At 38.9% G+C, this 27,195-nt stretch overlaps 1 protein-coding gene across 1 annotated transcript in view; it reads left to right on the forward strand.

Annotated features, from left to right (window-relative positions):
- The window catches only part of map1aa (microtubule-associated protein 1Aa), a 56,058-nt gene extending 30,057 nt beyond the window's left edge, over positions 1–26,001 (forward strand). The window contains exons 3-7 of the mRNA XM_018763561.2: positions 10,100–10,182; positions 10,613–10,753; positions 11,153–19,820; positions 19,941–20,173; positions 22,709–26,001. Of these exons, the coding sequence (XP_018619077.1) occupies positions 10,100–10,182; positions 10,613–10,753; positions 11,153–19,820; positions 19,941–20,173; positions 22,709–22,864 (9,281 nt within the window). The 3' untranslated portion in view covers positions 22,865–26,001. The remainder of the gene's footprint in view (positions 1–10,099; positions 10,183–10,612; positions 10,754–11,152; positions 19,821–19,940; positions 20,174–22,708) is intronic.
- The last annotated feature ends 1,194 nt before the right edge of the window (positions 26,002–27,195 follow it).

Consider the following 27,195-nt stretch of genomic DNA (forward strand, 5'->3'; position numbering starts at 1 on the left):
TGCATCTTTCAAAGGCGATCAGAAAATTTATCAAGCACTTACCATGGGTGTTCGTAAGTGCTCGAGGCATGTGTGAAGGAGTTTTGAGCTTTTCCTGGAGCTGCCATAGCTTCTTAGATCAGCTTGGTACCATATGACAAATGTCTTTCACGCGACAGTTCTGTTCTTGCGTAGCTACTGGCTGTAATGACCGTGTGGCATATGACACTGCTTAATTCACAGCAGTTTAGTCAGCATCGCTGATCGTGCAGCTTTATTATCATTTGTGCTACCTGAGGACTTGACCACGGGGAAATGAATCTTTCTTAAACAAGGCCTGTTTTAGTTGTAGGATTTTGGAGAAACCTTAAAGACATGCAAAATGGCTACTGTCAGTAATAAAGCAGTTGAAATTCTCAACTCATCTTATAGTTTATATTTAATATTTTATTTTATTAATTTATTTGTTTATTTATAATTTAAGGCTTGTTAGTGTATCTTTAGCACTGTATATTTTGAGTTTATACATATGTAATGATATAAAATAGAAAATAAGAAGTGCAGTTCTGTCTGAAATTCAGTGTATAGGGTATAACACTAACTACCAGTAAATGTTTGCTGTAAAAATGTGAATACTTTTCGGAAAAGGAGCCGCATGTGGTTGCTTGTAGCTTTGAGCCACAGAGGAAACTATTTTTTTCCAAGAACCCCATAGAAGGCAGTGTTTTTAAACACACATACATTATGATTGTGGTCAACCTTGGTCTTAAGTCACTGTGTTTTAGATTCAGTTAAGATAGATCATAGAATATGTAGTGTGCTCATTGTATTCTTATGTGAGATGTACGTTGCTGCATTTAGCATCTTCTAAATGAATAAATGGAAATATAGACTACAACTTTCAGTTTTGGTCTTAAGAATTACCATATGGGGTTTTCTGCAGAACCTGAATGACGACTTATTGCTCTGTTGCATCAAGAATCAGGTGTTCCTCAGGTTTTTTAGAGTGTATCACAGGTACTGTACGTTTGTATGCTGGACCCTTTCCAAACGCAGATATAGGCTGTCAGTGATATGACTGAAGATACTTGAGTCTCTGGACCTTGTGTGATTGACTGGGGTGGTGTCCAAGCGGCAACTGGCAGAAGCACACCCAGAAACTCGTCCGGAGGCTTTGACGCGATTAACATCGAGGCATTAATGAGATTGACAAAGGAAGATTCCAGTTCTGGCCAAATCACACGACCTGGATTACAGGACAGAACTGTGACGCAGGGTTTCTGAAAAGGTGCTCAGAGCAAGACAAAATGGTGCCAAAGATGAAGATCAGCAGATAAAATCCAGTGTGGCAGATTAGGGATAGGTAAGGTTGCACAGTAGACAAGTAGTATAGGACTAACACAAAGTCCATTGCAAATCTAGTGTTTGTGACTGATATGTTACACAGCAGAATAGAATCAACGCAGTTGCCAAGGTCACAGTATAACAGGAGCTTCGTCAGATGTGTTTTAGGGTGCAACATGTTACCATTTTCTTACATTGGGTGAAAGATTAGGAAAGGTCATTCTATGCATTTATTTACATTTTTATTGTATTTTACTACAGAGTACTTGATTTTTGACAGATGGAGGAATAGACTATGAGCAAAACGCAAATATTTGCATATCATAACAGATGAAGCTGTTGTAAATTTATGTATATAAGCTACAAGTACCAACTTTCTACTGTGATATTCACAAGGACATACTTTGACCAGGATCTGCCCAAGTTTTGAAGGCTGCCAGCCTGTGCTGTCAGATTACCGAGGGGATAGCAAAGCAACGGTGCCTCCAATCAGTGTGCTCCCAAAAAATGTAATTTTTTTCAAAGACCAGGCCAGTATTGCAAAATAGTATGTTTCCCATCCTTGCTGTATACTGAAATTACATTTGTGCAAATGTTAATACATTGGAGGACCCTAAACTTCTCCATTCCATGACATGTTTGTGAAATTTCACAAGAAATGTTGCAAAGGGTATACACTGATTTTAAAATACTACAATTATTGAGTTTTAGATTCCCGTGTTTATGTTTATTAGTTCTTTATTTTGCCATTTCCATTGATTTGGTTTTAGTACTAGGAAATGGAAAGATGCTGGCTTGTCTTCCATAATGTGTTCCGTAACATGCTAATATGTTTTCGTATATTTGCAAGATACCCAGATTTTGGCTGGATAGGTACTGTCCAGGGTTCTGAAATCATTAGAAATGTCATTCATCACAGTACTCAGATTTCATTTTTGAATCATAAATCAGCCATATTGCAAAGAACTATTAAATTTGGTACAATGAAAAACTATTGATCGAGGTGCTGGAATTACATGCAGCAGTTATGGATTGGGTTTTACAGAGCACAGATATATCTGCATATTCTGTTCATATTTAAATTGTATGTTCAGTATTATTACTGGTGTCATTTTAAATTTTAGTAACCTGTTCAGCAAGATCTACAGACTGTTTTTAACTGAATGTATTGCGTATACTGTAAAATATTCTGCAATGTATAAAAGTATCACTATATTTTGTGCAAAAGTAATGTGTGGCTGAGTTCTTCCATGTTACTATCTTTAGCACCTAGGAACTTTAGCTAAAAACATGAAATTAACATTTTCTTATTCAATAATATTTTGGGGCATTTTGTAGTTAACAAATACAAATGAAAACTTTACAATGCAAAAATATCACTGAGCTGAGGAGGTCAGAGGAAAAAAATGGAATTTATAACTGGATACTTTTGCTCTGAAAAAGTATGTCAAATCCAGTAAGTTTCCTTTCAGGCTTTGATGCCAAAAAATTAAAGTTCTGGACAAGAATGAAATTGAAGAATTTTGTGCTTTTCGAAGCCCTTTTTGAACAAAACCAGCAAAGTGAAGAAACCATTCACCCTAAAATTTAGACACTTACGGCTACCTTTTTGCAGATTTACTTTATAGTGTTTACAATGTACTGATCCATAAATGTGGAACTACTTTAGAAATATCTCAGCCTTAGGAGTGAAGCCATATTTCATTTGCAGAACCATATTAAATTGTTTTGATTCTCTGACTGATTAAGCCGTTAGCTTTGTTTTCTTAGAGTTTCACTCAATGTTCCTCGAAGAAACATATAACCAGGGAAACAATGTCGTCTTACAGTGTGGACAGCAGGATGAGAAGGGCCAGTACATGACAGGGCCATGATAAGTTGGGCGAGGTTGAGTGGGGTGGCAACGAAGTTGTCATTGTCCTGGTAATTAGGACACGTTTTTCTCCAACAGTAAGAGGCTTACGGTGAGGATCAGTGGCATGCATCTCGCAATCGTCTTCCCTCAATCTGATACCACACCAAGGCAGGTCTACATCAAGCCACAGTATGTGGAAAAGTGTGTGTTGAGGGAAAACTAGAGCTACATTTCACACTAACCACCTATTAAGGCCGATAGGAACAGGACAATAGAGCAGCCACAAGGAGACTGCAAGTTTGGTGAAATAAAATTAGTTGATTATTATTTAGTTACAACAGTTACATCTTCAGACCATGACAGATGTTCTCATTCAGTGATTGAGTAAATTAGCAGCAAAGTGCCTTTCTGTCACTATTAACATTCTCAGCGGTACGGCTACTTCTTACTGGTTCCTTGTGCTTCACAGCCTGTTTTGTGTTGCTTTTCCTTTCAAGGCCACATACACTGGGGCATGAGGGCATGGCTTACTCAGCCGTTGTCAAACAGCTCCATTCATCCTTGTATTTCCATGTGTAGAGGAAACAAATGACTCCACTATATGCCATGGAGTGAAAAATACAGTTGATTTCTCAGCTGACACAGAAGTAGCCATGTAGCAGCCATTCATTCATTTGTGAGCACATGTTTGGCCTGAAAAGTAGTACATCCTATTAGAAATTTGACCAAACGTTCTGCACCGTCATCCTCCTTCCTCTGCTGCTGTCCTTTCATTTTCGCAAATGAGATGAGAGCAGGACGACATGATGCAACTTCATGCAATACAGTTCGAATCAAAGCAGTAGTACTCAGCAAATGCACATACTGTGTTATACCTATGGTACGATGAGCAGTGAAACTAATAATAATAATAGCCTTCTTTAGCTGGTTCCTTTTTCCAATGCATCTTACAATGTTATCCAAACAACTTTTCAAAGATTTGCCCATGTATAGAGCAGGATATTTTACTGTGACAATTTTGGGTAAGTACCTTGCTCAAACATACTACAGCATGAGTGGGATTCAAACAATGGACCTGCCTTGGATAATAAAGTTACAGTTTTAACCACTACTATACCTGCTGCTCCTTTACTACTGTAACATGTTCATTAGCTTTTACATTGATCATAATACACCGTTGATGGAAGTTTATGCTATTGTTCAAGAATGTAGATTTTGGGCAACAGGTTATTAGGAATTAAAATTACTACAATTGAATGACCTTTCCTAATCTTTCACAGAATATAACAAAATGGTAGCATGTTGTACTACAGGAAGTCAGAATGTGTACTAGAACCCTATAACCTACTTTCTGGTCATAGCAGCAATCTTATTTCATCACTGTGAAAACACTTGCTCTTCTGCTAAAGCTCAGACTTATATGAACTTTGCCAAATAATCTCTCTGTCCTCTTCTGCTCTCGTTTTCTTTTAATACATCTTACAAACCCCTGTCACCCATATACCCAGCAGGCTGCCGAGAAAATGGCCTGCTCCCTGCAGAGAAGACTGCTCTGATTTCTGCAGTTAAACATAGCCAACAAGCATTCAGTGTTAAATATAGTTTTGTCTGATTAAGCACCTAAATGCTGGTGCCTTGTCAGTTCCTCCTCTGCGCATATTTTCCAGGCGCCTAGAAGGATTTTTTTCTCCTGCATAAAAATGCTGCAATGCGTCTCACAACGGAAAGACTGGGTCAGTGTAACGGGGCTGGCGGCAACAGCCAGCCAACTATCCCCATGGCAACAGCCAATGGAAAAACTGCATTCGGGTCAGAGTTATGGTTGTTGTAACTGCGTGGCATGGGCTTAACTCTGCTTTATGATTAACTGATGTGGGAAAAATATGAGGAGGCTACAGGTTTGATGATGAAGCATGTGTTGTGCTATTTTCCATTAGATAGTACCAGGAAAGACAGCTGGAGCACCTGTCAGTCAGTTGTGATTAACTTGATTGACCTGGTTGTGTTTTTAATTCATTTTTTGGGGAGATTCAGGGATGGCTAGTAGCATAGTGGTTAGAGTTGTTGCCTTTAGACCCGAAGGTTGCATGTTTGATCCCCACCTCTGGCTGTAGTACCCTTGAACAAGGTACTTAGCTAAAAAAAAAAAAATGCTCCAGTGACATTACTTGGCTGTATAAATGGGTAAATAATTGTAGACAGACTAACATGGTAAGTTGCTTTGGAGAAAAGCATCAGCTAAATAAGTAAATGAAAACTTTGAAAGCAAACCTCCTTTTTTGTAACATCATGGCAGTTTTGTAGAACATGAAAATAACAGCTAAAATTAGTTTGAATTAGTTCTCACAGAACTTTAACGTCATGTTTTAGCATATTTTAATAATGCATTGAAAAAAGGTAATATGTTGTGACTGGATTTACTTGGGTCAAACCATATCAATTTAAAATGGCAGGCACTTTATTTAAAGTTGATATATAGACTTTTTGTGTAACAGACAGTATGAATGAAAGGATTCCAAAAAAAATCACAGAAAGGTGCATTGTTGCCTCTGTAATTTAATGAGCCAGAAACTTTTTTTAGTGCATTCACTTTTTTACATAATCACGTAATTAAGATGTTCAAAACCAAGCTATTGGGGTGAACAACATAATGGAAACACCTAAGAATGTTAATGTCAAAGATCTAATAAGGATTTTGTCTTTAGAACAGCTTCAGTCCTTCTTGGAATACTGTCGTGCAATCCTGAACTGTGTGAAGTCAGATGTTGCACCATTCTTCAAGAAGAAAAGCCTCCGGTTCTTTGAGGGATAAAGTAGGTGGCCCTCCAGAACGTCCCATAAAGCTTCAGTGATGTTTAGAATTGGTGACTGAGCAGGCCATGAAAGGTGTTTGACTTCATCTTTGATGTTCATAAAACCATTGTTGGATTTGTTTGGAAGTGTGTATGGGGGCATTATCACCCTGGAATATGGGCGCACCCAGTCCTGTAAAATTGACTCATTTCTTGAACATGATACAACTATGCAGAGCAATCATTGGACCTAGTGACTCCCACAAGATGGCTGCCTTTACTATTCCAGAGCCTTCCCCATGTTGGGAATAGACATTGTGGGTTGAAGGCATCCTTTGGTTTTCACCAGGATGTAGGAAATAGGGTGAAAAATGACTCACGAGACCTTATTACTCTTTTCCACTACTGAGGACTACAGGTTATGTGCTCCTTACACCTGGTTATGTGTTTTGTGCACTAGCCTTGGATACCAGTGGCTTCCGAATGGAAATCCTACCATATCTTTGACCTTTGTGAAGCCCATGACATACAGTTTATGTTGAGGCTGAGTTAGAGTTGTTGATTCAATTTGGTGACAAGTTTTTGTGGTGTGTAATAACTATACTCTGAAGTGTCCGTGTATCTCTATTGGTAAGCTTTTCATTGCAATTACTGTTTCTTGTTGCCAGTGCAATTTGTCCATGTTTATCATATGCTGTCGTCATTGTCGAGACTGCTTCACTTTGCATATAAAATAATTTTGCAGTTTCTGTGACCAATGCATCTTTCATTTGGGAACCAACTATTTTGCTTCTTATGAACTCTGTTAGTTGCCTCATATTACTTTGAAAACTCACATATAAAAGTGCTAATTATCAGACCTTTTTAATTGCTGACACATTCTGCTAATTGGCAATCAGCCTAATATGATTCACCTTTCTATCTGCATTTGTAATTGTGATTCAGGTACTTCACATTTTAAACTCCTCTTTCAGTGGTGTGTCTGCTGTTTGTTTATCCATCTCCTGTATTTTCTCAGTTATACAAATGTAATAGCTATCTGTTGTTTAATAAATGTATCCAATGCAGTAATTACTGTTTGTAAAAGAATTGAGATAATGCACTACTTTTTTCTTAATTTCAGATTCCAACAAGGCTTTTACACAGAATTTTAAAAGCTATAGGCTCTTGTTTATTAACATTATATTGACCTTAATTTTTGTTGAAGAATGCCTACTAAATAAATGTTTCAGTGAAAAACATAATAGGACCCAATGTCAAATGCAGAGAACAGTTATATGATTATACATGATTCAGTTTTCTCCTTGAAGTTGAAGCAAAACTTCATTTGGAACTAAATTCAGTATATTAATGTACAGTTGGTCACTAGATTATGAAATTACAAATATAATTTGGACCAAGATTTGGCTTGTTGGTTAAAACTTGGTAAGTTGAACTTGTCATGGAGTGGACGAGGGACTCGTCGTCAAGTCATGTAATGTGCGCAAGCAAAAATGATTATATTGGACTAAGTATTGCACTGTACTTTGAGATTCTTGTATTTGTATATCTACCTTTCTGCTGGTAAAATGCACTTTTGTTTACTGAATTGTATGTAATTTTGCAGAAAAGGGTCTGATTAATGAGTAAATGTAAATGTCAACAATTTCCATAGGGTAGGAGGCAACAATGGGACTTTCCAAGTGGGACCAGTGTGGCACTGCAGATTGTCTCGCTCTCTCTTCCGTTCATGGACAGTGAATGTGAAGATAGCCCCTCCTTCTGGTGAGCCATGATGCCTTTTGCACATGGCTGAGTGTTTTGAGTGCCTTGGCAGGAGTATTTCTGACACGGTGTAATAAGGTGCAGAGCTAGACCAGGGTGTTATTGCTTACCTGTGGCTCTTCAATTCAATTCAATTCAATTTATTTTTATAGAGTGCTCTTCTCACACAGTGACATAGGATGCTGAACAAAGGCATAAGACAAATAAATAGATAGTTGGCTATATATTGAATCACTACAGTATCCATGTAGTTATTAAAGCTGTAAGTATGCCTACTGGCCACAGAGAAAAAGAACAAAAAAACTCCCAACTGAAAGACAAGGGAGAAAAAAACCTCTGGAGGTCCAAGTGCCAGTGGCTGCCCACCACTGGGAATTCTAGATTTAAAAAAGGCTTTTAAGTCTATTTAAAACTAATAATAACATTGTATCTGAGTGCTCACTTGATGTCCCAATTCACATAGGCACGTCTCGTCCATCGTGGCAAGAGGTAATCAGCTTCAGTCAAGCATTGGATGCTGGTATCACTGCTGGCCAGCCTCCTCAGCTTTTATCGTAGTGAAACAATGCTCAAGAAGAAAGAAATTGTTAGTAACTGATGACTTAATGAGATGACAGAGTTTTATACAGAAGAAAAAAAGCACAGCAAACAAGAATTATACTGGTTAGTGATATGCTAGAGTGAACATGTAAGTCTTAAGGCTGGATTTAAAGGCAGAGAGAGACGGTGCATTTCTGACAGTAACAGGCAGACTATTCCAAAGTTTAAGCACTGTATAGCTAAAGGCACACCCTCCTACTGAGGTCTTATTGATCAAAGGTACTTTAAGGTAACCCACTTCCAGTGAACGAAGACACCGTTTTGGAATATAAGAATCAATTATTTCACATCAACCGGAGCAATGGCTTTTGCTGCCTTATAGGTCAGAAGTAAGATTTTATAATCAACTCTAAACGTGACCGGAAGCCAGTGCAGCAGTTTAAGAACTGGTGATGTATGGTCGTACTTCCTAGTTCTTGTAACAATTCTTGCAGCAGCTTTCTGTACCAACTGTAGCCTGGATACAGTCTGGTACGGTCAGCCTGATAATAAAACATTGCAGTAGTCCAACCTACTTGAAACAAAAGCATGAACCAATTTCTCAGCATTCTGCCTGCATAGGAATCGCCTTAATTTAGCTATATTTCTCAACTGAAGGAAGCACAGCCTAGTCAATGCAGCAACATGAGACACAAATGACAGATTTCCGTCCAACAAAACACTAAAGTCCATAACGCATTCTGTATGCTTGAAGTTTATACCATTTGGTGGTAAAGATTGGGGTGATAGTGTGAAGAGTTACAGCATCACCACCCACCACAATTACCTCTGTTTTCTCAGCTTTACTAAAATTACCTCAGTCTCTTCTTTTATCCCACACATAAACAAAACTCACTAATACCTAATATATGGATAAAAATAAATAAAAGCACAATTGTAACAAATTTTAAAAATATTATTTATTGTGCTATTTACCTTGAAGTTTGAGTCACATTTTCCTCTTCAGTTATTTCCTGTTATTTAATATAATGTAATAATTTAATATACTATTGTTGGAGTTTTTTTGTCCATCAAGGACCAGCAGACAATAAAGTCTACAGGGAACTGTAACCCTGCTATATTTCTTTCTCTTGGCACTCCAGATGCACTAGCATGTCGATAAACCAGGGTAAAGAATGTATTATTGATTTAAGCAGACATCAGCAGGGGTACACATGCTCGTTTTATCAGATGGAAATATGAGCATTGGAATCCTACTGTCTTGAATGTTTATGTTTAAATTTCAGATTAACATTTGTTCTGTTCAGCATTTGCAATTGGAAAAGCTGCTTGCTTGATTTGAAATCACAGCCCACAGGCGTTTCTGACCTACTTAGTATTCCAACTTTTCTATTCCTTCGGATGTAGCCTCTTTATCTGTTCTATGTGCCCCACATATGCAATGCAAATATCCAAGATTTAACTCTTATTTTAAAACAAAAAATATTGCTAATTCCTAAAATGTTGATCTGTTGATGGTCAGTTGGGTTTTTTTTTTTTTTTTCATGGACATGTGCTTCAACAGGGGGTGTTACGTCTGCAAGCTTCCTGAGAGAAATGTGCTCGTAGAGTGGGAATGCCAATAATACACTTCTCCCAAGCAAAACTGTAATCCTTCAGAGGTGTAGAGTCCATGGCTCATGGTTTTTGGCTCATGTTCACTACTTAGCACACTAAACTTAAACAAAAACTCATACCCATGTAGAGTTAATTAATATGTTTTTATTTCATCATTAAAAGAACTGTGAATTTACATATCAAATGTTTCCTTTTTTATCTCCTGTAGGACAAAGAACACTTCAACACAAAAGTGATGTTCTTGAAACGGTAGTTCTAGTTAATCCTTCAGAAGATTCAGTGAGCTCAGAGGTATGTTTCATCATAAATACGTTTACATTTATTCTAAATCTCAGTGAACAATAAAAAAGTGCATTACATCAACAGAAAGAAAGATTTGGATGTAGGCACAAGATTCTTCCAGTACAGTCCATTTGTCACATAATTCCATGAACCAGTATACATGAAAACATGCATATCAGCTTTATTAAATTTATTAAAGAATTTATTAAGCATTATTTAATATAACAATAACAACATAACTTCCAAATTACAATGTTACAATTTGCAATGTTCCAATTTTTGAAGTTACAGTTTCCATTGTAAACTTTTTGACTGTTCAGCACTTCTGAGAAACATCAACAATGTTATGCTAATATTTTAAACCCTGGACATAGAATATGACTCTGTAAAAATCATAGTTCCTGCTGTTCGATGTAACTGTTCTGTCCTGTGTGTCCAGATCCGAAGTCTGATCTGTGACGAAGCAGCACATAAGCTGCTGGTCCTCAGTGGCCAAAGCACAGAGCAGGGTGGAGACCTTATTCTTCAAAGTGGGGTATTCACTTTTAGAAACTTCTCAAACATCATTGCTGATCCACAAGTAAGTTTAAAAAAAAAAAAAAAAAACAGTTTAATGTCCTTGTGTTTCATTTAAAATCCTCAGATGATTTTGCACAGTTCTTTGCATGGTTTGACTTAAAATAATGCCACAGAGTTGAATAGATTTCTTATATTTACATTTCATAAGAAGAGGAATGAAGAAATTGAATGGAAAGCACACTTGTAGCACTGAATTTCTATTAATGTAGATATAATATTGAATGTAAATAACAAAAAAGTATTAATTTTCTGATAGTAATAGATGTTTTCATTTAATGTCTCATTAGATTATGTGGCTGCACAGAAACATACTGTATGACACTGTGAAACAGTTACAGATTCTATCATTTTACACAATGCGTCATCCTTGACTGACAAACTATCTGTCATTTCCATCAAGGTTAGTGAACTACTAAGCAAAGCTGTCCCTGAGCAGCGGGCCAGGCTCACAGTGTCCTGCCAAGGTGAGGCGGGCTGGAGCTCCCTGGGGCAGCAGCAGCAGCACTTTCGGGAATCCCTGGAATACAGACTGAATCCCGATCCTGTGCTGCCTGAAATGGAGGGAGTCACAGAATTCACAGAGTATATCTCGGAGACGGTGGATGTTCCGTCACCTTTTGACCTCTTGGAGCCACCTACATCCGGAGGTTTTCTGAAGTTGTCCAAGCCCTGCTGCTACATTTTCCCTGGAGGGAGAGGAGACTCAGCCCTGTTTGCTGTAAATGGCTTTAACATCCTGATTGATGGAGGCTCTGAGCGAAGATCATGCTTCTGGAAGCTTGTCAGACATCTAGACCGTATTGACTCAATTCTCCTTACTCACATTGGAGCAGATAATCTCCCAGGTATTAATGGACTCCTCCAGCGAAAGATAGCTGAACAAGATGAGGAACAGTCACAAGGCTCTACAACTTACAGTGACTGGATGAAGAACCTGATCTCACCAGAGCTTGGTGTGGTGTTCTTCAATGTTCCTGAGAAACTAAAAATGCCTGAATCAACTTTGAAAGTTAAACGAAGCATTGAAGAAGCTTCGCTGACATTACAGTACCTCAGCAAGCTTGGGATCAAGCCTGAGCCTCTTTTCAGAGTGGTGAGCAATACCATTGAACCCATCACACTTTTTCATAAGATGGGTGTTGGCAGGCTAGATATGTATGTTTTAAACCCAGTGAAAGAAAGTAAGGAAATGCAATTCCTCATGCAGAAGTGGGCAGGGAACAGTAAGGCTAAAACTGGCATTATCCTCTCAAATGGAAAGGAAGGAGAAATATCAGTTCCATACTTGACATCTGTTACCGCTCTGGTGGTATGGCTTCCTGCTAGTCCAACAGAAAAGATTGTTAGGGTGTTGTTTCCTGGAAATGCACCACAGAACAAAATCTTAGAGGGCCTAGAAAAGTTAAAGCACCTTGACTTTTTGCGATATCCAGTTGCTACTCAGAAGGACATATCCTCGGGGACCCCTCCTCCACTGATGAAACAAACAAAAATGAAACAAAGAACTGACAGTAAAGAAAGTCTGAAATCTTCACCCAAGATGAATGCTGCAGTCATACCTGCCAAGAAAGAGGCAAATGGGCTTGATGACATTTCAACTACAGAAACAAAAAGCGATTCTGCAATAGAGAATAAGATAGAAAAAAAAGAGGACAAGAAACTTAAAGAGAATGAAAAACCTACCAAACCACTCAAGGCTAAAACTGAAGGATCTGACTTGGCAAAACAGGAAAAGAAGAAATTGTCAAAGGAGAAATCTATCAAGAAAAATATCAAGGAAAGGGTATCCAAGATGGATGAGAAAAAAGACAAAGAAAAAAGGGAGATTAAAAAGGAAAAGCGTGAAATAAAAAAAGATGATGTGCCTAAAAAAGATGAGAAAAAAGAAGCCAAGATGAAAGAAGAGAAAAAGAAGGAAGCTACTAAACCAGAGCTAAGAAAAATCACTAAACCGGATTTGAAACCTTTCACTCCAGAAGTCAGGAAAACCCTGCACAAGGCTAAGGTACATGTAAAACCGAAGACAGACAAAAACAAAGCTAAAGATGTCAAGGAACACGTAGCTGAACAAGTGCCCTCAGCAGGGCCAGCCATGGAAGGCATTCAGCCAGAAACACAAGAGCTAGCAGCAATGGATGACAGATCAATTGTTTCCTCTCCAGAAGACCTCACCAAATATTTTGAAGAACTGAAACAAGATGAAGTATCTTGCCTGGAAGCAGAGCCAGCACAAGATCTCCCCGTAACACCAAAACCTCCTGCTGATGAAACTGCTGTTCCTGCCCCTCACCAGGATGAAGAGGCAGAGCAAAAGATTGATTCTCAGACTTTAGCAGAGATGAAGTTCCCAGTGTTGGAGTCACCAGATGAAGGAATAACAACTACAGATGCTGAAGCAGAATCTCCACAGGAAGAAAAGAAACTTTTAGAAAAAGATAAGGATGAATCTCTGGCAAAAGCTGGAGAGAAGTTTGAGGATGAGGGTGCAGCTATGGGAGATGAAGATGAAGAGGAGGATGAAGAGGGAGAAGAAGAAAAAATAATGAAAGAGAACACCACAGAGGAGGATGAAGACATGGGAATGGGAGAAGAGGAGGATGATGGAAAATGGAGAGATGAGAAAGAATCAGAGGGAGGGAAACATGAAGAAGAAGCAATGGAGAAATGTGAAAAACATACAACAGAAGTTGAACTGAAAGAGGAGTTCAAGAAGTTAGAACCTGAGGACGATGAGGAAGAACATGGAGATGTAATAGAAAAAGCTGAATTAGAAGAAGCTGAAGATTTTAGTGCAACAGGTGATGTTGTTGAACTGAAAGTTAAATCAGAAGAAATCAAAAAAGAAAAAGGTGAAACCGATTTAGACCACCAACAAATAAAGGAAAAATTAGAAGAAAAAGAAGATTTGAAAGTGTACATGAGTAATCTTGGAGCAACCACAACTGCTATTACATCAGTGGCACAAGGTGCAGCTGCTGCAGAGCACATTTCCTATATTCAGGATGAGACTATTCCAGGTTATTCTGAAACTGAACAGACAATTTCAGATGAAGAAATTCATGAGGAAACTGAAGACAGGATACCGCATCTCCGCTATGAAGTTGGTACCTATGAAATTGCTGTCCCTGATGAAACGGGCTCCTTTAATGCCATCCATGGCATGCGAGAGATGAAAGAGACACCTATAAATGATGTGTCAGATATAGCAGCAAAGGGGTGCATTGAAGGTCAAGACCCTGCACTGGCAGTGTATTCTGCTAATGTTATTGCTGCACCATTAGCAGAAGAAGAGCATATCTCCTCTGCCACATCTATCACAGAATGTGATAAACTCTCTTCTTTTGCCACTTCTGTTGCTGAGGACCAGTCTATAGCATCTGTGACAGCACCTCAGACAGAAGAAACAGGAAAAAGCTCTTTGCTTCTTGATACTGTCAACAGCATACCATCATCTACCCGGACAGAAGCTACCCAGGGAAAAGAGTACGTGCATTCCGCTGGGACAATTTCGCCTACTTCCTCTCTTGAAGAGGACAAGTGTTTCAAGTCACCTCCTTCTGAGGAGTACCAACTCATTGTATCAGAAGGGGAAGCTGGAGGGAAGACTGTACAGATCCATGAGGAAGAGGATGAAGAAGAGGAAGAGGATGAAGACCAAACACCTAATGTTGACATTCCACTTGGAAAGCTGCAAGAAGGCTATGCGTCTCCTTTATTGTTCCAGGACCAAGAGAGTGAATTTCATAGGCTCCCTTCATCCATCTCAACCCCTCTTTCAGCATCTGCTGGGGATTTTGAATGTGCTCATCCACCAGTTATGGATGAAGCGCAAGCTTCTCCCACCAAAGAAGATTTCACTTTTGGAGTGGCTATTAAACCCGGCTCGCTATCAGACTCTTTTCCCAGTTCTTTAGCAATGGACTCCCGTACAGAGAGTGAAGAAAGATGTCCCAGTCCAGACGATAGCACAGTGAAAATGACCTCTCCAGCTCATTCTGGACCTACCAGTGCTGGGCATACCCCATTCCATCAATCACCGATAGAAGAAAGGACTGAAATTCAACACGTGGCTTCTAAAGATGTAGAAAAAACAGAAGATAAAGACACAGCCAAAACAGACATTTTTCATGAGAAATATGAATCATTCAAACTTCCAGAGGTCGAACAAAGGCAATTGTTAGAAAAAGATTCACAGGATATAGTTCTAACACAAGAAAAGGAGGGTGAGGAGTTACTCTTTGATAAGGTACAGTTGCCACAACAGCAACAGGACATCAAGGGCACCAAGCCAGTTTGTCCAGATGTTTCATCTCCAGTAGAAAAGTCTATAGAAGAAATGAGCAAAGATTCTCTAACAACAGATGCTTCTTTAGAAAAAGGTGTTTACGAAGACACAGATGAAGAAGACGAGAAATATGACAGGAGGGAAGTATGTCTTAAGGGAAAATATATTGAGGAAAAGGAAAGTCGGTTCTTAGATGATGATGATGATGACATTTGTGAAGATGATTCACTCCAAACACAGAAGACAGTGGAAGAAGAGAAAATCCAGGATCAGTGTAAAGCTGCCATCCTGCGAACCACAACTGAGGATTCTGATAAACCAATGATTGATTCTTTCTTACTTCAAGAATCTAAGCCTCAAGTTCTGTACTCAGATGATGAAGAAGATGAGGGTGATGCCATTTGTATGGGTGGTGCTGGTTCTAGACCTTTATCACTGGATAGTAGCAAATTAGACAATACATCTCAAGAACTGTCATCAACTCTGAAAGATGCTACTAATCTCCTAAAAGAGAGCAGTGAAGAATACGCATCCTCAGTGTCAGCTACAGCATTCCCAAAAGAAGAGGCACACATTTCTCCACATTTTGATCCCAGAGACCAAGCAAAATACTTGCAAGAAATTTCACCTGAACCACTATCATTATCCCCCAAGAAAATAGGGAGCACACTACTGTCTTTTGCAGACACTACTACAAGTAGCTCTGCTATAAAGGCTGAACCAACCTCATTTCCTGCCACTACTGAGAATACATCTATGAGTTCAATACTTTCTAGCACTGACAGTCAGGGTAGTGGTGAGGAATCATCACAACCTGAGACACCGATGCCCTCAGTGTTTCCCAGCAAAGAAGCGGATTACTGTTCTAAAGGAATGTTAGAACTTTCTCCCAAAGAAGAGGGGATACTAGGAAAGGAAGCAACAAGAGAAATGGAAAAAGAAAGAGAAGCAGCATCACCAAGCAAGGCTATGCCTTCTTCATATTTCCTTCTAGAAAAGGATATAACAGAAAAGCTGTCACCAGATAAGAAAGATGCTAATGCAAAGGATTTTCATTCTTCAGAAGAACATGATGAGCCTGCTACATCAAAGTACTGTCCTGATGAAAAGGAAAAACCAACAACAGATGCAGAGGTGGACTCAAGGGAGAAACTAGAAGGAGAAATTGAGAAACTGACTGAAACTAAGGTACAAGACAATAAGACCAGTATGCAATTATCAGTTGAAATGGTTGAAAGTGGAACAGCATTTTCTGCAGATGTGCATGACAAAGACGAAATGTCATTTAGCAGAGTTGATTACCACACAGTATCCCTTACAGAACCTGAAAAAAGTGTTCATTTCAGTCTTAGCGTGCTGTCAGAACAAGAAGCTCGCGAAAAAGGCCAAAAGGAAGAACATGAAAGGGAAATAAGACAAGATACACCATTTGTATCTAGCAAGACTTTTACTTACACAGATCTTTATGACAATAAAACTACTCTACCAGAGGAGACATGTTTATTTGACTCCAGTCAGGAACATGGTGACTACCCTGGCAATTTGGACATGGAGTCAAGTATAGAGAAAGCTAAAGAAATGGATACACCTTCGTCTCCTCCCCTGACAACGGAGACTAAAGATAAAGGTGGAAAATTTTCTGAAGAAGATGGATTTCATATAAACACATCTAGTGAAAAGGAGCCTTTCTTATCAACACAATCAGAACTTGTTGTACTCGACTCTACTGTTGCCTCATGTGCGGATATTCCAGAGGGAAAGTCAATGGAACCGGAGAAAGAAAAACACAAAGATTCAGTTGCTCAAGAAAGTAGGAAGCAGTCTCTAAGTGAGACTGAGAAACCGGATTCATCCAAAGATCACGTTTTACTTGAGGAGAAAGAAGTCTTGTCCTCTACAGCTAAGCCTGAGGCTAAAGATGGCCAAGTCAGTGCAGTGTCCCACCCAGAGTCTTCAGAAACACACATCGATGACAACATCCTTGCATCAGATTATTCTGAGAAAAGTAGTGCTGTTGCCTCTAAATCTGTGTTGTACTACGAAGAACAAGAAGTACAGGACAGTGACAATATGAGGTTGGTAGTGGCTGATGAAGATGAGGAAGATGAGGAAGATGAGCTAGGGGAGAAGAAGGGTGGTGGTGACTCAGATGTTGAGAAAGGAGCCAAAGAGGAATCAGAAAAAGAAGCAAAAAGCACTTTTGAATATGCTACCTGCTCAAAACCACCAGAGACCACACAAGACGGAAAGCAGAGAGAAGATTTGTCTTCTGAAAAGAAATACAGTTTTGAAATGCAGGAAAAGCCCATCATACCTGAACATTTTGAAGCTCCTGGTAGCAGTAGTATGCAGCATACAGTAGTTGAGGGTTTTCTGCAAAAAACAATGGGTGATGCTTCCGCCTTTTTAGCAGAAAGCTGCACTGGAATGGAACCAAAAGAATCTGAAGAATTTTCTTCTAGATCTGAGTATTCTGAGACTAGAGAAACTAAAGACTCTGTTCCTATTCACCAAGAACAAGATGATGAAACTCCTGATCATTCACATATCTTCCTAGCAGCAAAAACAAGTGAGGATGAATATTATGAAGAAGAAAAAGACGAATTTGAAAGACAGAAGACACCTGATTTTTTAAGCAAGAGAACAGGAGAGTCCGCTTCCTATGGTTTCACTTATACCACAACTTCTGCCACTGCATATTCCTCTTCATCATCCTATAGTTATTCATCCTCTGCCTCTGCATCTCTGTCAACCAGCCGCCAATTTGGAGAAGAAATGGAGACACCTGCGACTACTACTGATGTACTTTTCAAACCTGATATAGATAGTGCATGCTTTGAATATTCATCTTTTAAAGATGAGCATTCCCTTGTGATGGACTCTCCGTTTTCAAGTTCTGGTGGGTTTATCAAAGATGAATATTTGGAAGTGTCTGAAAAGCTCACCACTGCCACAACAACAGCAGAATCAACTTCAAGTCTCACAAAATTTTCTCCACTCAGTCCTTTTGAGGAGATCAAACCTTTCTCTCCAGTGTCATCTGCCCCAACAGAGGAAGACCAAGTAACTTTGACAAGTAGCAGTATAGTCAAGGAAAAGCATTATGAAACTCTCTATAAAGGTGAATGTCCTGAGGTGTCAAAGGATCTTGAATGCCATGGGGCATCATCACCTTATCCCAGTCTGTCTCAGTCTGCTGAGATGGATACCACTGCACGTAGCCTGTTTGATGTCTCTCCATTACAGCGAGCTGACTCCACTGAAAAATACCATTTGGAAGAGGAAGAAGGTAGTGAGGAGGATGCTTATGAGTGTGAAATGGAACAAAACACTTTACCATGTCGAATTGAATGCCAAAGATTTCCATCTTCCTTCACAGTTGACAAAAAGGAATCATCACCACTGTTTGAGCAACAGTTAGTCACACACTCTGACATGCAGATCTCTCTGCCTGATGTTCTGACATCATATACATCTCCATCACAGCAGTCTTCACTGACAGCAGCACCAGCAAAGGTGTCTGATGAGGTCAGCACAAGTTTGTCTCAAACTCTAGGTCAAATTACAGAGCCTCACTGCACTGAAGAACCAGGTGTTAAAAAAATAGAGCATAAGGAGGAGAAATATGATGATTCAGATAAAAGTAAGAATGAGGAACTGAATCTGAAGAGCTCATGTGAAATGGAAATACAGGAGCAAAAAGTAATTTCTGCAGAGATTTTCCCAGCACATTATCCTGGGGATGATGATGATGATTATAACGATGATGAGAAGCAAGAGCGCCCAGTTCGTCCTCTTTCACTGGCATCAGCTGACCAGACCTTTCACTCATCCTTCTATCAAGAAGTATCTAGAAAATCAGATGATGATGTGGACCTTCCTCCTGACGTTTGTATGGGAGCAACTTCATCTTATACATCTTCAGCATCTACTGGCTATTCCTCCTGTGAATACAAACATCGCAAGGGAGAAATTTCGCCTTCATTCATTAATCCAAGCCCACATCAGCTCTCCAGTGATGAAGAACAGGAAGATGAAGGGAGTGACCAATCACAGGAAGGGGATGACAACCAGGAGCCGTCAGTCAGAAGGAGAGCACGTAAAGACCAGAGACGCCACAGTCATAGTAAGACTGGAGATGATGCCAGCTCACACCACCATCCTGGTTCCATGGCTGCTGGACTTGCCCTTGCTGGAGAAGAGACCCCTCCAACCTCAGTTAGTGAGTCACTTCCTACACAATCTGACTCTGATGTACCACCTGAGACTGAGGAGTGCCCCTCAATTACTGCCGAGGGCAACTTGGATTCTGATGAGGATGCAGAGTACTTGCCAGTGGATAAATCAGCTGCAGTTACTGGAAGCAGCCATCACATGTCATCTAGATCTTCAGAAAGGACTCATGACCCACCACCTGCACCTCTGAAGGATCCTTTCCCTCATCCCCCTCATCCTGATGTGTGCATGGTTGACCCAGAGCTGCTTTCCAATGACATAAACTCCACAGAAAAAGTGGTTAAGAAGGACATCAAAGCAAACAAAGGCCCACGGAAGTCTTCTGGGAAGCCAAAATCATCATCTCCTGCACGTAAAAGTGAGAGCAGGGGTAAAAGATCTCCCACCCCTGTCAAACAAAGTTCCAAGGACTCTTCACCCAAGGCTACCTCTGTGAAAAAGAGGGAGTCAGAAAAAGTCCATAAGTTGTCAAGGATGTCTGATGTACAGGGATCCAAAGATGACAACCCAGGAAAAGGACTTGTTAATGGTGTCAAGGGCAGCATAGGTAAGAGCAATTTAATTATAAATAAAGGATTTTAGATCATATCTTTCCAGTAACCGTATGTATTGTAATAACATGTTTTCCAGTCTATTTCTGACAGAGATCCATGTATCTTATCAATAGGTTCTAGTTCTCAGAAATCCAGTTCAGTGGTACCTCCCGGACCTCCCATCTATGTGGACCTGGCCTATATCCCCAATCACTGTAGTGCCAAAAATGTGGACCAAGAGTTCTTCAAACGCGTGCGTGCAGCGTACTACGTGGTGAGCGGCAATGATGCGGGCAATGGGGAGCCGAGCCGTGGAGTTCTGGATGCGTTGCTTGAGGGCAAGGCCCAGTGGGGCTCTAATCTCCAGGTACTAACTTCAAACTACTACAGAGCCTTATATTATTCATAAATCATGATATATAGTTACTGAACATTCATGTCACGATGGTCAATGAACTGAAATTTTGAATATTATAAAAGTGCTTGTACTGTAACTGCCAAGAAGAGTGCCAAAGAATAAATCTTAGATTAATAGAGAATTAGTTTTTAAATAACAAATAGAAGGAAATTTAAAAAAGATCAAATAAATGAGAATTGTCGCCGTGACGAGCAATTTATGAAAGTGATTGAGATAAACTACAGTCATCATACAGATCACAAGCATATGTATAAATTTAAAAGTTTGTTCATTATCAATAACTGCATGTCCTGATGCAGGGTTGAGATCATTCAGAACTAAACCCAGAAGCATAGGACACAAGGCGGGGTATAACCTGAACAAGGCACAGGCCCTACAGGACAATCCCACACACATTCATTAAATTTACATTTACATTTACATTTAATCATTTAGCAGACGCTTTTCTCCCGAGTGATGTCCATATCAGAGAAAATGCAATTTGATCATTACCTTAGAAGAAAGAGACAGGACTACATAAAATAATTTTAAATAAAAATGAAAAATAAATAAATATATAATAAGGGAAAATGTTTGTCTTTGAAAATTTATTTCTGAATGTCTGTGGGAAAAACTTGTGTAAAGACATTTCAAATGTTTTTCATCTTAAAGTTTTTAAACACTCAGTGAATACATTGCTATTTAACGTAATGCTACAAACTGAAGTAAGTGCACAACTAAAATCAATCTTCAATACTCTTAAATGTAAGAATAATTTTTTAAATATAATTTTTGTCATAAAGAAATCACTTTTGCCTTCAGCTAACTATATGTAACCATATATGTTGCATTACATTTATATACATTACATTTATTCATTCACCTATATTATACACATAACAGGCTATTTAGAGTCACAAGTTCACTCAAAACACATGTTTCTGGACTCTAGGAGGAAACCAGAGCACCCACTACAAACATGATATAGTGAGAACACACAAACCACTCATACTAAGCTCGATTTTAACCCAGGCCAGAATGCACAGCCACTATGAGCCACCACAATGATTAAGTTTAATAAATAAATTAAATCTTTATGCTCTGAAAGAAAATAAACGATCATGCTTCTAGTCCGATAAAAATATTGGTCAAAAATAAATAATTACAAGCAGTTCATTCAGCTCTCCTTGTTGCTTTGCCATTCGTCCTCCTGGTTCATCTCGGTTCACTCATCAACAATTCAAGTATGTTTAGGATCTGTCTCAATGGGAAGATGGAACCCTGTGGTACCAAATCGCAGTTATCATCTCTTCGTTTGCAAAATGATCACAAGGATCCCTTTGTCAATAAGACACTATCCATAAATGACAGTACACTTACATTACATTTATTCATTTAGCATATGCTTTTCTCCAAAGTGACATACGTTTCAAAGAACAATACAAATGTGCCTTTTACACCAACAGAAGGAGAGATTTGGATGCAGACAATTCTTTTTTTGCAGTAGCATGTAAACAGTAGCATATGGTATGCATCCACCTATCCATCCATTGTCAATAACCGCATATCCATTGCAGGACTGTAGAGGTCCATATCTCGTAAAGCATAGTGCATGAGGCAGGGTAACCCCGGTGTGGGACACCAGTCCATTACAGTGCAATAACACACATTCATTCATACACATGTGCACGAAGGCAATTTACAGTAATATGACATGTTTAATTGCGATAAATCGCGCAGTGACACCAATAATGTGGGATTGTCTTGTAGGGCTTGTGCCTTGTTCAGGTTGTACCCCGCCTTGTGCCCTATGCTTCTGGGTTTAGTTCTGGATGATCTCAACCCTGCATAAGGACATGCAGTTATTGATAATGAACAAACTTTTAAATTTATACATATGCTTGTGGTCTGTATGATGACTGTAGTTTATCTCAATCATTTTCATAAACTGCTCGTCACGGCGACAATTCCCATTTATTTGATCTTTTTTAAATTTCCTTCTATTTGTTATTTAAAAAGTAATTCTCTATTAATCTAAGATTTATTCCTCGGCACTTCATTCGTTCACAGCGCTTTGTAATAGACTGCATGACAAACCTGAAGAGCTGAGGCAAGCACATTGAATGTGAGAAGAGCACTATAATATCTAACAAGCTGTGCTGTTTCATATTTCACACCGTTTCAGTTTAGTTTTAGTGCTGAAAACAAACCTGTCCTTGAAAGCTAAATGTAACACTTAACCCAGAGTGACATTTAGCAAGGACACCAGATCATGCGCTCACACACTAGTAGGAAATCTCACACTCGCTCGTCCTGAATCCTAAAATGTCAAACGTGTAAACGGTCGACCAAGACAGTTGCATGGACACCTCCGCTTTTTTGTTAGTTTTCACGTCATGAATTGTAGTTTTCTCAAAAATGAGATTTCTGTTACGTTGTATTGTAGAATTGATGATGGTGATCATGTAACAGTACTGAGCCCCTTTCCCTGTTCTTATGTTTAAGGTTACGTTGATCCCCACCCATGACACAGAGGTGACCAGGGAGTGGTACCAACAGACCCACGAGAAGCAGCAAGAGCTCAACATCATGGTCTTGGCTAGCAGCAGCACAGTTGTCATGCAAGATGAGTCTTTCCCAGCCTGCAAGATTGAGTTCTAAGAATTAACAGTGGCTCTTGCTCTGTTCATTGTAGTTCTCATCCCTCTTTCTTTATTTGTCCTGTTTCCAAGAGGAAAAAAGTACTTTTCGCTTTCTACAACCATTTTCATAATCATACCTAAAAATTCTAGGCCGTCACCTTCATTTTCAAATTCTTACAGTTCCGTTTAACGAGAGTCCTTGATGCTTGTTGTATTCCTTGGTTTGATCACTGAATGACCCAGATCATCATAAAGCACTTCATAATGCAAAACATAAATACATATCTAGTTATCATATAGGTCAGGTCACATTCGTAAATTCATGTGAATGTGAGTTTGGTACAACCATGAAGAAATTATTTGCTTACACCTTTTAAGGTTATTTATGGCTTCGAGGAATAGTTGTTTCAATACCATTTTTTTTTAAAACTGAATCAAGTTAATATAGGCAGTGTCCAAAATATTACTGTGCTTATCCCTGGCTGTCCTCTCGATACCTCCTATGAAGAGTAATTAGGCATAATGGATATGTTGTGTGCTGTGAAATGACAGAAATAGAACTATGATTCTTCTTCATCCATCTACCTGGTTAAGATATTTTATAATAGCCTTTATTGTTAATAGATTAAATTAAAGCACAGACATATCTTTTCTAATATTTAATAAAGGTAAAAGCACCAGTAAGGTGGTAGGTAATTTCTTTAAGTGGAGTTAATAATTGTGCTTGTTTTTGCCTACCCCGCCTGCAGAGCTACGTAATCGTCACAGATTGTCCTCTCATTTCTGAAACTTGTTCTTCCACAGCATCTTATTTGAAATTCCAGAGGCTCGTATAAGCTTGCTGGTGAATCTGGTGCCTAATGTTCTTGGCACAGAAAAATATAAAATCATAGATACAAATGAGTGGAGGGTTTTTAAATGATTTAATTGTTGCGTTTAACACTTAACTTGGTATACAGTTGAAAACACACATTGTGAAAGAGATGTGCGTTAAGAGTATTATTTTAAATGCTTTCTCAAACACACGTTTTTAACATAAAAATCCATCCAGCCTTAGTGTTTCTTCTCTTGGTTGTGTCCGTGCGTGTAGCTGATTGTATTTTAAGGTCATTCAAACAGCCACCGTCTTCATAATGGGAGAGTTAATTTTCTTGGAATGTGTAACATGAGAGCACCTCGTGTGAAATTAAGTGCACTGTAAAGACTTCCCTGACTGCTAGGAATTTTATCAGGCTTCACCTCTATTCTGTGTTTGGTAGTTTGAACATAGATTCTCTGTTTCTTTGGCAGAGCCGTGTGTGAAGTAACCCTCATTCATTATGCTAAAATGTATTTTTAGTTAGGTTAATGGTATTACTAAAGTAAAACACTAACTCTTCCACAACTGTTCTGTTTTCTTTCAGGTTTTTTTTTTTTTTTCTTCCCATTATACTAGAGAGGTACAAATATCTTGTTCATTTTTTCCTGCTAAAATCCACTAAAGTGATTTTACAAAATGAAGCTTGTTAGTCATTCCAGTTGTCTGTTGCTCTTAGTTTAAATAATTTAGAAGAAAACCAACTAGCTATACAGCCAGGGTCATAGCAATGCAGTATTAAATGTTCAAGACTTATAAAAGGGCAACTTTTAGCAAAATTCTACAACTGGAAGGGGCGATATCTCATTATCACCCCTCTCTGTACATTACAATGTCCTGTTTTTCAAGTCAGTGGAGTTTCCAACATATTCACACCGCGCCACTTTAGCGTACTGGTTGGAAGATAGTTTCGGGATAAATTATGGCAAACAAATCTGAACATTGTTATGTATATAATGTACTTTAGGGAACATATGGAGCGTTCAGAAATATTTTCAAGCCGCATAAGTAGGCCTATACTATCAATTACCTTGAAAACTAAATCCCATTATAAAGCTTCCTGAACGAGTCATCAGTTTGTGGAATTACATATATAAGGTTAACAGAAACTATTTTGTTAAGACGATCTTTATTTTGAGGAATCTGTGCAGAAACTTCATTTGACGGTATTTGACTGCTTTCTTAAATTCCTTCCTCGGATTTCACTGAAGGGAAGCGGAGGCCGATACACTTGCCCACATGACAAATGTAGCAATAGAAACTCTTTGTGGTTGTGAGTCCAGGCTGACTTTTGTTACTATAGTAGAAAGTGAGCTTTGTTGTGTCTTGTTGGCGATGCAGCCGCTGGTTCGCAAGAGGCTGAATGATCTTGCAGCTTTTTGTTACCGAGATTGTAAATAGGAATCTTGTGGGATATTTTCACGGATGGTGTGATTGTCACCCACTTGTGCCTTGAGGTTCCAGTCTAGGGTGTTTTTGGAGTAGACTTGTCGGAAAGGTTCCACATATAGATGTTAGCTTGAAGTTTGTTGTTTTAAGCGGGCCTTAGAGTAAGGAATCAGGACAAGCATAATAAGTTGTGTGAGGAGGCGGCAAAGTTGCACCGAGCAAAAAAAACAAACAAAAATCCCTGGAGAAAATGTCTACCCTTTTTCAATATATAAAGGTGAATGGAGCCTAAAAAAGAAGGCTGCTTAAGCGGCAAGTTAAGAAGCACACGAGGACATACATGACCAATTTGACAGGACCTACCAGCATTCTTACCATATCTGAGAAACATGTACAAATATTGTAAATGAAAACTGAAACCTGTGAAGATATAGTGATCAAAGGATTAAGTGACTATTCTGTTAGACTCAAAAATGGTCAGTTTTGAAGTCTAAAAATCTTCTGTTACAGGTTCTGGCAGGATATATGTTTGAGAGTCAAGAGATCTAGTGCAGGTATGCAGTGATCATTACTGTCGGCACGGTGTGATGGTGCTGGACCATGGAAATAGGCCTGCGTATTTTGGAGCACTGTGTGGATCTCTACAGTTGGGACCAGTGATTTATGTTTTGCTTTGTTTAATTTTTAAGACTTTTTCATAATGCTTGTAGATCATTTTAAGTGAATGTATGTGTGCATGTATACACACATACATACTCAGTCTAGTTGTGTTTTGTTATTTTCAGTATTATAGGTATGCTTATCCACTTTATTGCCCTTTTATTACCTTTTGTTGTTTTAAAATGTTATAATTCCTAACTAGAGGTGACTCAAAGTTTACATTTCCTTCTTTGTTTTGATTGTGGCATTTTTGGAAATCAGAATGATGAATCAGTTTTTTGGAGACTGTGTTATCTTGAGTGATTTCTATATTTGCTAAATGATTGTTTTACAGTAAGTGTTCTCTTTAAAATGCTGCATAATAAAAAGTGAAGAACATATTTTGTTTAAATTAGGATAGAATGGGGGCTTTTTTTTAAATAAAAAGGGCTCCACTCTGTTCTTCATAATCTGTAGAAGAATCTGCCAGCTGATCCCCAGCATAACTGTCCTCCTCACGTCGTTCCAGCTCTGGCGTTCTTTGCGACAAAGACTTCTTGGAGGTCAACCTTACAACTCGTACAGCAAACCGTGCCATTTGGAAAAACATCTAAGATTTTTGCTGATATCGGGCACTAGTGCAGACCTGTCCGGTTTAGCCTTGGAATATCAACATGGTTGGGATCAGCTAGCTGCATTCATCGCTTAGTCCGTTACTGCTGTTCTCTTTGTGCAAAAAAAGAAAAAAAGTGCTAGCTTTTACATGCATGTCATTTGTACTTTAGGAGCTAACAGGGAGTGAATGCAACCTCTAGGCTGCAGAAGGTATCTGTGCTTGAGGATACTGCTCTTTGTTCATTTCATAGCAGCAGGTTTCCCATGTATACTAAATAGCTATCAACGCACAAAAATAGGCTCTTGTATTGAGGGCTTGAATACTGTCAATGGCTCATTGTAGGGGAGACCCAAAAGAGACCCTTATAAGCCTAAATTGTTGATGAATTAGCTTGTAGCCTTGAGAAAATGCTCTAAGGAGGGCATTTAGCCTTGCTGGCCTGTTTGTGTCTTGAAAGTCAAAAAATCTTGCTTTCAATCCCCTCATAGGCAGTGGTCAGAGCCAGACCAGAGACAACTTTTTTCTAATAGCTTTGTTGACTATTTACATTGAAATTGGTTTATATGTGTTTGTTATAGGTATTGAAATAGTTGAATGTTTTGTCTTAAGTTACATTCTTGTCTTAATACAGTTTCATTACTGTGTGGGATGACGGCTTGGCCACAGAGACGTGCCCTTAGCAACAGGCTCAGACTGGTCCTTGTAGTGAAGTGGCTGTGGGTGCCGAAAAATGAAAGATCATTTCACAGATATTTCTTCAGTACAATATGAAAACATAAGAAAATCTTAATGCAATTGAACATCACTTGATGACTTCAGATAAGAGACAGATGAAGACATCATTACAATT

Source organism: Scleropages formosus, chromosome 11 (genome assembly GCF_900964775.1).
Source record: "Scleropages formosus chromosome 11, fSclFor1.1, whole genome shotgun sequence".
Lineage (NCBI taxonomy): Eukaryota > Metazoa > Chordata > Actinopteri > Osteoglossiformes > Osteoglossidae > Scleropages > Scleropages formosus.